Source organism: Pelophylax lessonae, assembly GCF_965119305.1.
Source record: "Pelophylax lessonae genome assembly, chromosome: 1".
In the NCBI taxonomy this organism is placed as follows: domain Eukaryota; kingdom Metazoa; phylum Chordata; class Amphibia; order Anura; family Ranidae; genus Pelophylax; species Pelophylax lessonae.
In genome coordinates this window covers 811757761-811770181 of record NC_138768.1, presented here as the reverse complement: position 1 = coordinate 811770181, position 12421 = coordinate 811757761, and the positions used below count along the sequence as shown (strand labels likewise).

Here is a 12421-nt window from a genome sequence, read left to right as displayed (position 1 = left end):
AAAAAAAAGGGGTGAATCCAGCCTCTCTAACCCTCTCTAACCCATGAGGCTGGGGATGAGCTGCAGTAGGCGGGCAGAGGCTGGGGAGGAGCTGCAGTAGGCGGGCAGAGGCTTGGGAGGAGCTGCAGTAGGCGGGCAGAGGCTTGGGAGGAGCTGCAGTAGGCGGGCAGAGGCTTGGGAGGAGCTGCAGTAGGCGGGCAGAGGCTTGGGAGGAGCTGCAGTAGGCCGGCAGAGGCTGGGGAGCAGTTGCAGTAGGCGGGCAGAGGCTGGGGAGGAGCTGCAGTAGGCGGGCAGAGGCTGGGGATGATTTACAGTAGGCGGGCAGAGGCTGGGGATGAGCTGCAGTAGGCGGGCAGAGGCTGGGGAGGAGCTGCAGTAGGCGGGCAGAGGCTGGGGATGAGTTACAGTAGGCGGGCAGAGGCTGGGGATGAGCTGCAGAGGCTGGGGAGGAGCTGCAGTAGGCGGGCAGAGGCTGGGGATGAGCTGCAGTAGGCGGACAGAGGCTGGGGAGCAGCTGCAGTAGGCGGGCAGAGGCTGGGGAGCAGCTGCAGTAGGCGGGCAGAGGCTGGGAAGCAGCTGCAGTAGGCGGGCAGCGGCTGTGAACATGCTAGGGATCATGTCCAGACGTCCACTACAGCATTACAAAGTGGTGGTCCTACATCAAAAATGATTGGCACTATGTCTACTAATACTCCTGTAAGATCTGTTATAAAACATCGGGGGGTGGCGATGCATAAAAAAGTGAATACAATAAAACCATTAAACTAACAAAGGTAAATCTAGTGCACAGGTAAGTTCCTAAGCAGGGAAAACACTGCTGATACCCAATGGTCACATACCATGTACCAAGGGCTGCAGGTGGCACTTGGGCAGAATGTTTGGCACCAGGGCATTAGAGGGCACACTTGTAAAAAAAAAAAAAAAAAAGAAAACCTTTTTATGAAAACTTTTTAAAACTAATGAGGAATAATTTCTCACTGAATACATAATAGTTTGCCTTTAGTTGTGTGACAGCTTGGTCCTTTGACTGTCATTAGTAAATGTACACGTGTTTCATTTGCTAGGTTAGGCCTCTCTGCGCGGACTTCCAGGAGCATGCGTCCATGAATTGGTGTCCTTGAATACAGCTGTCTGTTTGTGCAGCCCTTGCTAAGCATCCTTTGTAAGCTCAGCCAATCTTGTGGTCACGCCTCCTTTGTGCAGACCATGCCACAAGTGCTCCTTATCTTCTTGCTTTAAGCAAAGAAGAGAAAAAAAAGGCCTTGCTCACCAAGCCATGTCTTGTTTTATCAACAAACCACTTGAGCCTCTTCCCGCCTTTACGCATGCTGAGTTTGGCTCTATACCAGGATGCTGATGACCCAGGGAAGACCCATGTGCTAATTGGCAAGAGAAAGCATTAGGGGTCAGCCATGTAGAACCCATTAAAACGTTTGCTAAGGCAAATATTGCGTATATGGAACGCTATGGCTGAGCTCTCCCAGATGTTGTAGAGAACGGTATGTTTTAGTAATATTAGCAATAATATATGCAGTAATATTTGTATTTTATATCAGTAGCTTTTATTTTATTTTTTTTATTATTTTTCTTAAATTCTGCTCAAAAATATGTAGCTTTAAAACCAAATCCATTGACCATTCCCATCAGTCTGTGCCCCTATCCCCAGCAGAGCTTTCAATCATTAGGACAATTTGCATGCAAACTAATTAAAATAACATTTCGTTTTGCATTTCCGGAGAGACCAAAAAAGACCAACAAAATCGCAGGGAGAGTATATAGAAACTGGATGCAGATGGTGTCCTGTACACAGGACTCCAGCACAGCAAAACCAAAGCATTAAAGTGTATGTAAAACCTAAAAATGATTTTGTTTGGTCAGTTAATACCATTGGAAGCATTTTGTTGCATCTGAGAAGTTAAAAAAATAAATAAATAAATATATATATATATATATATATCCTTTGCTGTAAATCTTGTGAGCTGATAGCGTTCCGTACGCTTTTCTTGTGCTGGCTGGTATTTGATATATCTACGGACTAGTAAGCTGCAGTATATTACATTTTTGTTTTTGGGTTTAGATAACTAATTACTTTTGAAATTACGTTACCATGCTGGAGCTAACCTGATATATTAGTGAATATATATTTAATATGATGTTAGGATATGATAATATATGATGGTTATTAAGTGATTTAAATGTATAGTCAAGACTTTTTTTTGGGTTTAGATAACTTAGTTATTCAAAATGCTGCCATTCATCAAGAAAAATATCAAATATATATGTGTATGAATGTGTATGTAGTTTTAACTTTAATAGTACTGGTAATGTTGTACAAGAGCCCAAACTTTATAAGGACTGCAGTGTATATTATATAAATATTCACAAGCAATTAAAAATTCTGATTTATAATTAATAAAATTTAAATGAATGAATAAGTTCTTTTGAGCAACAGAGAGAGAACTTCATTAAAACAAAGCAAATACATTTCAAATAAACACATGCCTATCAGGCCCCGTTCACATTGCAGCGACCCGACTTTGCCGGGCGACCTCACAGGTCGTGGCGCGCTGCTCGCCCCGCGACCTCTGAGCTGCCGGCACGGACTTCATAACATTGAAGTCTATGCAGGTCGCTCTGGGTCGCCCCAAAGAAGCTCCGGACCCTTTTTCTAAGTCGGAGCGACTTGTGTCGCTCCTATTAGAACGGGTCCATAGCTTCTGTATGGCAGGCGACCTGTGAGGCGACCAGGTCGCCCCAGTGTGAACGGGGGCTCAGAGTTCCCCCTACATCAAAGTCCACTCTTACATTGGAGTCGCCTCTTACATTAGATTCCCGCCCTATATCAGTGTTCCGATCAGGTCCCCCCTTATATTAGGTCTGGATGGTGGAAGTGACATCCTCCAGTGAATGCCGGGGCAAGCATGTGATTGGTTGTTAGGATGCCGCGGGTCCAATGGTACAATAATAGCTGTGATGGAGATTGGGGGGTGTGGATGTTGGAGAGAAACGGAGATTGTAGGCTGACTGGAAAACTTGTGTGAGAGGCCACTGAGCCTAGCTGGGGGTTGGAGAAAAAACTTACAGTGGGCTGGATTTTGCCCGCGGGCTGTAGCTTGGACACGCTATGTACATGTTTTTGGAATTATAACTGTAATCAGGCCCATTTACACCTTGTGTTGAACAGCATTGCCAAGTTCATAGACAAGGCAATTGTTGGTGTACAACATGATGCATTTTTATGCAACGTGATCCGCGTCTCAACTTTTTACAGAGAATCCAAATGAATGAAATGTTATTTTGAGACATTTCAATAAAGTTTTCAAAAATCAAACTGTGATGCATTGTAACAACGCATTGCACCACCCCTAGACAACACGCATTGGAGGGAGCATAACATGTGCTGCTGTTGTGAATGGACCCTAAGGGTTAGAATCTCTATGCAGAATGTAGACCAGTCCAACACCAATTTGTATTCAACCTCATTGGTTAGAGGGTGCTTTGGTGATACATGGATGGCACCAACATTTCAGGAGCACACAGGTTTCCTTTTTATACCTTGATAAACAGGCATGGTCCTGAAACATTGGGTATGCTACTTGGGACATTTATGGGTTCACAATAAATTATTTGTGAGATAAAGATTTTCTACTTCCACACTGGTTCCACAGGGATGGAGTTTGTATACATACAGTATGTTGGTCCAAGGTGGACCAGCCGTAAAAACCAAACCTGGAGCTCCGCTTTTATAGTAAGTAATTGCTTCTAATATAACATAGCACTTGTTCATTTTTTAGCAGAATTGTGCTGTCCTCCATATTTTCCCCACAATGCCTGCACATGGCCCAGCTTAATCTTTGGGTAATGAAGCTGTCTTTGATGCTGGAGGCAGCGATTCCTCCCTCCTCTTCTCTGCTGGGCTCTAGCTGGTGGGGTCCAGTTCGATTTGAACAAAGTTGTCACAACATGACTGATCTGCTGCCCAGGGCCTGCTGCTTAGTCCAGCTGTTCTTCCACCTGCCAGCATTTGACCCTCTCAGTACCCCGGGGGGATAGAAAGGCAGCAGGGGCCATTAACTAAATACACATAATTTACTTATGAATATATCTGCCTACCTACTTCCAATCCAAGAAGGAACTTCCTACCAGTACCATGCCTACAGGGTCACTATCACGTTTATTGTCATTTTATTAGATTTTTTTTTTTTTTTTCCCAGCATTCTATCAGACTTCAAAATCTTCATCTAGAGAGATGATTGGCTTTGTGGTCAGTGAAAAGGTTTTTTGTTTTTCAGGTTTGCTTTTTGGTTTATATTGCTTGCCAGCAAGTGTTTGAATGGCGCTTAAAAGTTTTAGCAGAAAATGAGATTAGCCTGATTTAGGCTAGGTTCATACCTTGTGCGTGTCAGAAACACGCACATAATTGCACTCTTTCCAGACACGCACACAACCAGACTCCCCTTAGCAGACATTTGGCGGTGCCATTAATTGATGATTGCACCCCCATGCATCTGTGAACACAAACTTTTTTTTTTTTTTGCACAAGCCAAACCACAAAAGGGACAAGGACTTATTTTGGTTTTAGCAGGAGGAATAGTGCCCCATTGATGGTGTCAGTGGTAGGTATAATACCCCATCATTGGTTTTAGCAGGAGGAATAGTACCCCATCAATGGTGTCAGTGGTAGGTATAATGCTCCATCATTGGTTTTAGCAGGAGGAATAGTGCCCCATCGATGGTGTCAGTGGTAGGTATAATGTCCCATCATTGGTTTTAGCAGGAGGAATAGTGCCCCATTGATGGTGTCACTGGTAGGTATAATGTCCCATCATTGGTTTTAGCAGGAGGAATAGTGCCCCATCAATGGTGTCAGTGGTAGGTATAATGCTCCATCATTGGTTTTAAAAAGAGGAATAGTGCCCCATCGATGGTGTCAGTGGTAGGTATAATGCCCCATCATTGGTTTTAGCAGGAGGAATAATACCCCATCAATGGTGTCAGTGGTAGGTATAATGCTCCATCATTGGTTTTAGCAGGAGGAATAGTGCCCCATCGATGCTGTCAGTGGTAGGTATAATGCTCCATCATTGGTTTTAGCAGGAGGAATAGTGCCCCATCGATGGTGTCAGTGGTAGGTATAATGCTCCATCATTGGTTTCAAAAAGAGGAATAGTGCCCCATCGATGGTGTCAGTGGTAGGTATAATGCACCATCATTGGTTTTAGCAGGAGGAATAATACCCCATCAATGGTGTCAGTGGTAGGTATAATGCTCCATCATTGGTTTTAGCAGGAGGAATAGTGCCCCATCGATGGTGTCAGTGGTAGATATAATGCCCCATCATTGGTGTCAGGAATAGTGTCTAAATGGCTGCAGTTTGGAGACCACTGATCTAGCCCTTTCCTGTCTCTTTCATCAATTGTATTTCAGTTTTTAAAATCACAGGGAATGAATGTTAAATGTCGGTGTTACATAGGGTGGGTCTGCCAGCAATTACGGCCTACCTAGAAATGCCCACCCCTCCAGACTGACATCCACTAATAAAGGCATGTTAATATTTGCATAACTCCTCCCAAGTGTCAGCCCACTGCTTGCACTGGAGCTGAGGGCTACCTAGGGTAGCTCTGTACTTTTGCCCTCCCCACCAGCCATGATCTGTGTGCATTGCATTGAGAAGCACAGAGACCCAATGATGTCATCCCTGGGTCCAAATTAAGGTATGTCAGGAAAATGAAGGGTTTTATTTAAAAATGTATTGGCATGTTGACATGAGGAAGGATCTTAGCAAAATTCTAAGCAGATTAAACTTCAGCTCTAAATGCGATTGTTCTTCCACTAATACCCATTATGCGTTTCCAATGGTGCACTGCCGATTCTAGCAGAATGTCAGCTCTATGGAGTAATTGTAGCAAAGTATGACACACAGCTTGTGATGAAGTTGCTCATACCTGTACCTGTAGATACGGGCCGCGGGCTTAGGACGAGGTGCAGAATTCTTTCTAGATGTTCGGAGAAGTCTTGGCTCTTTCTCTTCGTTTTTGTCCTGTCAGGATGAAAAGAAAATTGGGCATTTAGCAGTGAAAAACTGTTTATCACCCGTATAATTATCCTGACAAGGCTGATCCTAAGGGGTGTTATGCTGACAAGGCCTTCTGGGCAGGTTTGCAGCGTTGGAATTGTCTAAATATCGTGTCCTGACAGAAGCCTTTGACAGGAAGCAGAAGCCGGAGTATAAATCTCGCTCGCATTTTGCAGCTTTGCTGTTTATTTTGAGTTTTCAAAATTGCTCTCTCGTTCATTTTAATAGCAAGGTCAGAAATTCAGCTAAAATAACCATACGGGGCCTTGTGTAAATAACCCAAAAATTGGTTCAATATTTCCTCCGCTTTTTAGGACTCTCTCTCGACTCGGGTCGGGTCGTGACGTAAAGTGTTTTCTTTTTTTTTCCTAATGCGTGCTGTAAAATATTTAATTAAATATGTAAATTGAAGTGTTTTAGTAGTTTGCATTACAATAACTTGAAAAGAACCCCCCCCCTCCTTTCAAACTAAGAAACTTAATTAAAATGAAGCATGTGTTTTGACTGAGGCTTTGAAGCGGCTTGCTTGCCAAATTTGAGTTTTAAGCTGAGAGGCATGTGGTGCTGCGCCTGAGTCCTTTCTGAGTCCCGGGAACGTACGATGAGACCTCTGTGGAATTTCTGAGTGGAATTCTTTCATAGTGGAGATGTGGCAGGGACAGGCAATGAAGACCCAAAATATTAATCACTAGGGGTGTTAAAGAACGGACCCCCCCCCCCCCCCGTTTTTTTTTTTTTTTTTTCTGAACTCCCTAGCTTTGTTTAGTAACATCCTTGCAAACCACGCAAGTTTGCAAATGTAACCTCTTGCTTTGTTTTCCTTTCTCTTGCTGTCATTTGAGAGCCGTACTAGAGTAGAAAAGCTCTCCCTGTTCACTATTTCTACATACAGAAATTATAACCATCCATGAGATCACTGGAGGTATGAATTAGTGATCGACTGATATCGGTATTTCGTTGCAGATACTGGTATTGGCCGATATGCGCCGATATTTTTGTACATTTGTTTTTTTTCTTGACAGGTACTCTTGTGGAGGGATCTGGGGGTCTAATGGCACTTTTCCACTGCAAGTACCGGCTAGTACCGGCTCGGCTCTACTCGGCCCTGCTTGGCCTGGTTTGCTTTTCCACTGCGGTACCGCATGGTATAGTGTCGGAACGGTCCGGTTCGGTACGGTACGGTATAGGTTTGCTTTTCCACTAAAGTAGTACTAAAGTTAAGTGGGTGGGATAACAACGGGGTGGGTGTGATTCTCTGACCAATCAGTGGCTAGTAGTGACTGCATGCAAAGGATTGTGGGATATGGTACCTGTTGGAACCACAATCGAGTAGGTACTGTTTTTTCAGAGCCGTACCGTACCGTTCGGTTCCATGCAGTGGAAAAGCAAACCTATACCGTACCGTACCGAACCGTTCCGACCCTATACCATGCGGTACCGCAGTGGAAAAGCACAAAAGCGTGCCAAGCCGGTACGGTTCTATGCAGTGGAAAAGCACCATTAAAGACCCCAAAGCCCTCCTCTGCACTTAAGAGGTTGTAAACCCACCTCACAAACTTTTACCTATAGGTAAGCCTATATTAAGGCTTACCTATAGGTGCTATAAATATCTCCCAAACTTGCACCGTTTAGGAGATATTTAGAGTGCATACTGCCGATGACGTCATCGGCGCAGGCGCTCTGAAGGAACGGCCACCCATGCCGTTCCTTCAGAGCTCAGTGCCGTGAACGGCGGCTCCCGCGCGCAGTCGCGGGAGTGATGTAATCGCGCCTCCGGCCAATCAGATGGCCGGAGGACGCGAACCCAGAAGCAGGACGGCCGGACATGTCGCCGTCCTGTCGCTGAGGTGGCGGCACGGCGGGGCTTCGTTTTAAGGTAAGTACTACATAATGAGCTAGTATGCGATGCATACTAGCTCATTATGCCTTTCTCTTTACAGGGCTTTTTTTTTCTCGGTTTTTTTGGGGGACTTTACTTCCTCTTTAAAAGCATTCAAAACACTGTAATTTTTTGGAATCTGGCACCAGTACCCGGAAGTGATGTCATAAAATCACTTCCGGGTTTTTGCATGAGACCCAATCAGTGCCTCTAGCTGCAGGCATCACTCTGGTACAGCACTTTCCCGAAATATCGGCAATATCAGTAACCTCTGGGGCCGATTCTGATATGTCGGGGAAAGTGCATATTGGCTTTGCCGATAATCGGTCGATCCGTAGTATGAATGCTTCTTAGACTACAGCCCGGGCCAAAAGTTTTGAGAATGGCACAAATAATAATTTTCACAAAGTCTGCTGCTTCAGTGTTTTAGATCTTTTTGTCAGATGTTACTATGGTATACTGAAATATAATTACAAGCATTTCATAAGCATCAAAGGCTTTTTTTTCTTTGGACCATTACATTATGTTTATGCAGTGCTGACCCTTCTTTTTCAAGACCTCCACAATTCTCCCTGGCATGCTGGCAGTTGACTTCTGGGCCACATCCTGACTGATGGCAGCCCATCCTTGCATAATCAGTGCTTGAAGTTTGTCAGGAGGGGGGGGGGGTTTGTTCACCTGCCTCTTAGGCTGGGTTCCCACTGGGGCGGCTTCAAACTCTGAAGCCGCCCGTGCAGCGCGACTTCAGCGAGGCTTGCAAACGACTTCTCTAATGGAAGTCAATGCAAGTCGCCCCCAAAGTAGAGCAGGAACCTTTTTCTAAGTCGGAGCGACTTGAGTTGCTCCGAATAGTACGGTTCCATTGCATTGAATGGAGCGCGACTTGTCAGGCGGCTAAGACGTTGTTCCAGTGTGAACCAGGACTTAAGGATTGACTACAAGTTCTCAATGGGATTATGGTCTAGGAAGTTTCCTGACCATGGACCAAGGATTGACTACAAGTTCTCAATGGGATTAAGGTCTAGGAAGTTTCCTGACCATGGACCAAGGATTGGCTACAGGTTCCCAATGGGATTAAGGTCTGGGAACATGAAAGGATGCTTTACTGTTAGCATGACACAGGACTGATGGTAGCGCTCACCTTTACTTCTTCCAGCAAGGTTTTTTTCCGGATGCCGCAAACAATCAGAAAGAGGATTCATCAGAGAAAGTGCCTTTTACCCCAGTCCTCAGCAGTCTAACCCCTGTACCTTTTGCAGAAAATCAGTCTGTCCCTGATGTTTTTCCTAGAGAGAAATGGCTTCTTTGATGCCTATCTTGACACCCGGCCATCCTCCAAAAGTCTTCTCCTCACTGTGCATGCAGATGCTCACACCTGTCTGTTGCCATTTCTGAGAAAACTCTGCAATGGTGGTGCCCCAATCCAACAGCGAAATTAACTATAGGAGATGGTCCTGGTGCTTGCTGGACTTTCTTGGGTGCCCTGAAGCCTTCTTCACAAATGCAGTGGAAATGTTTATGGGATTAAGTTTATTTCATGGCAAAGAGTGACTTTACAATTAATTACAATTCATCTGAACTCTCTTCCAGTGTTAATTTTGGCAGCAATTTTCGATTTAGTTTTAGTTTGTCTTTTGACTAAAATGCAGTTTTAGCCTTATTTTAGTCATCTGAATTGTTTTTGTCATATTTTAGTCGACTACAAACTGAATGGGTTTAGGTAAATTGTAATGCATTATTTAAACATTTCTCTAGGATTTCCAAACAAATTATATTCTCCTAATATGTTAATATTTCTGGTATTAAGGATTAAACAGACACAGTTTTTGCCATTGTGATATATAACATCTTTATAAGTCAAGTTTCATAAACAAATAAAAATTTATTTTTGACAAACAGAAGTCCAACTTTAAAATACAAAAAAACTGTAAACTCTATAGGCTGTAATGTCATTGCACATTTTACCTAAATATATTACCAGTATTAAATATTAACCCCTTCTGGAACGGAAGGATTTGCCCCCCTTAAATGACCAGGCCATTTTTTTCAATTCTGCACTGCGTTACTTTAACAGACAATTGCGCAGTCGTGCGACACTGTACCCAAATAAAATGGATGACCTTTTCTTCCCAGTTTTCGTTTGGTGGTATTTGATCACCTGTGCATTTTTTTTTTTTTTTTTTTTTTTTTTTTTGCGCTCTAAACAAAAAAGAGTGACAATTCTGGGAAAAAAATATATATATTCCCCAAAAAATAACATTTTTCATTCTTTTAGGCCAATTTGTATTCTGCTGCATATTTTTGGTAAAAAAAAATTGCAATAAGTGTATTTTGATTGGTTTGCGCAAAAATTATTGTGCAACAATTTAAGGGATCTATAGAAGCAGTATTACTTCTAACCAGTTGGGATACATTTTTTTTTTTCTTCTCTGTCCCTTAACTCTTGTCATGTAGACATTTGTTTATGCCTGTACATCCAGTTGGCTGTATATTCTGATATATGTTTAATGTTTTTGCAGATTACCTCACAGGAGAGCTGACCCCTCTTGATGAGCTCATGTACGGAGTTGGAGAAACCATCGAGCTGTCATGTACTGTGGAGACCCCCCCTATGCCAATTTTATGGTTGAAAGATGGGATTGTAGTGAAGTCTAGCAACCAAACGCACACAAGACAGAACCTGCTGAAGATCACCAATGTTTCCTATGATGACTCTGGGATTTATAGCTGTACATTGCTACGTTCTGGAGAGATTCTGCGGAACTTTACTATCAAAGTAGCCGGTAAGCAAATAGCCTTTTATTTATTGAATAGATTATTCTCAGCAGGTTGGTAAAATCTGATGTTGGGAACAGAGCGATGTTTTCTTTTTTCCCAGTAGTCATTCTAAGGTTAGAAGTTCTTGCCTGTTGGTCACTGATGATAGAATGGGCAGAGAAGTTGAAGACCACACTCTGGCCAGCCAATAATAGTTTTGAGTAGGAGTGGGTTGTTCTCCTCTTGAGTTACGTACGGCCTGATCATTTAGATCACTCATATTGATGTGATTTTATCCTACTTCTAGCTATATACAGATTTCTCAATTCCCCCTTCCACTCTGAACAGAATGGATGGAGGAACCTCCCAATACTGGCTTATGTATTCAGACCGCCACAGCACAAGTGGATGCCCGAATGCCCAGTGACTGTACCTAATTGAATGCATCTACTACTCAACTGACACTTGGCTCCTAATTTTTTATTTTCTCTCTCTCTCTCTGTCTCTCTCTCTCTCTCTCTCTCTCTCTTTCTTCTCTCTCTTTCTCTTTCACTTTCTCTTTCTCTTTCTTCTCTCTCTCTTTCTTCTCTCTCTCTCTTTCTTCTCTCTCTCTCTTTCTTCTCTCTCTCTCTTTCTTCTCTCTCTCTCTTTCTTCTCTCTCTCTCTTTCTTCTCTCTCTCTCTTTCTTCTCTCTCTCTCTTTCTTCTCTCTCTCTTTCTTCTCTCTCTCTTTCTTCTCTCCTCTCTTTCTTCTCTCCTCTCTTTCTTCTCTCCTCTCTTTCTTCTCTCCTCTCTTTCTTCTCTCCTCTCTTTCTTCTCTCCTCTCTTTCTTCTCTCCTCTCTTTCTTCTCTCCTCTCTTTCTTCTCTCCTCTCTTTCTTCTCTCCTCTCTTTCTTCTCTCCTCTCTTTCTTCTCTCCTCTCTTTCTTCTCTCCTCTCTTTCTTCTCTCCTCTTTCTTCTCTCTTCTCTCTCTTTCTTCTCTCTTCTCTCTCTTTCTTCTCTCTTCTCTCTCTTTCTTCTCTCTCTCTTTCTTCTCTCTTCTCTCTCTCTTTCTTCTCTCTTCTCTCTCTCTTTCTTCTCTCTTCTCTCTCTCTTTCTTCTCTCTTCTCTCTCTCTTTCTTCTCTCTTCTCTCTCTCTTTCTTCTCTCTTCTCTCTCTCTTTCTTCTCTCTTCTCTCTCTCTTTCTTCTCTCTTCTCTCTCTCTTTCTTCTCTCTTCTCTCTCTCTTTCTTCTCTCTTCTCTCTCTCTTTCTTCTCTCTTCTCTCTCTCTTTCTTCTCTCTTCTCTCTCTCTCTTTCTTCTCTCTTCTCTCTCTCTCTTTCTTCTCTCTTCTCTCTCTCTCTTTCTTCTCTCCTCTCTCTCTCTCTTTCTTCTCTCCTCTCTCTCTTTCTTCTCTCTCTCTTTCTTCTCTCTCTCACTTTCTTCTCTCTCTCACTTTCTTCTCTCTCTCTTTCTTCTCTCTTCTCTCTCTCTTTCTTCTCTCTCTCTTTCTTCTCTCTTCTCTCTCTCTTTCTTCTCTCTTCTCTCTCTCTCTCTCTCTTTTTCTTCTCTCTTTTTTTCTTCTCTCTTTTTCTTCTCTCTTTTTCTTCTCTCTCTCTCTCGTCCATGTCCCCAATTTTGCAGATGCTGGTATTGCTTGTCTTGCCAATACACTATACAAGTATCTTGACACTCTAGTAGGCAGGTGCAGTCTGTGTTCTGCATTGCAGGG

At 43.3% G+C, this 12421-nt stretch overlaps 1 protein-coding gene across 3 annotated transcripts in view; it reads left to right on the top strand.

The window, feature by feature from the left end:
* The window catches only part of FGFR3 (fibroblast growth factor receptor 3), a 147667-nt gene that overhangs the window by 48171 nt on the left and 87075 nt on the right, over positions 1-12421 (top strand). For all 3 annotated transcript variants that reach the window (XM_082265535.1, XM_082265534.1, XM_082265533.1), the window contains exon 2: positions 10475-10738. In XM_082265535.1, coding sequence (XP_082121661.1) covers positions 10475-10738 — 264 coding nt within the window. The remainder of the gene's footprint in view (positions 1-10474; positions 10739-12421) is intronic.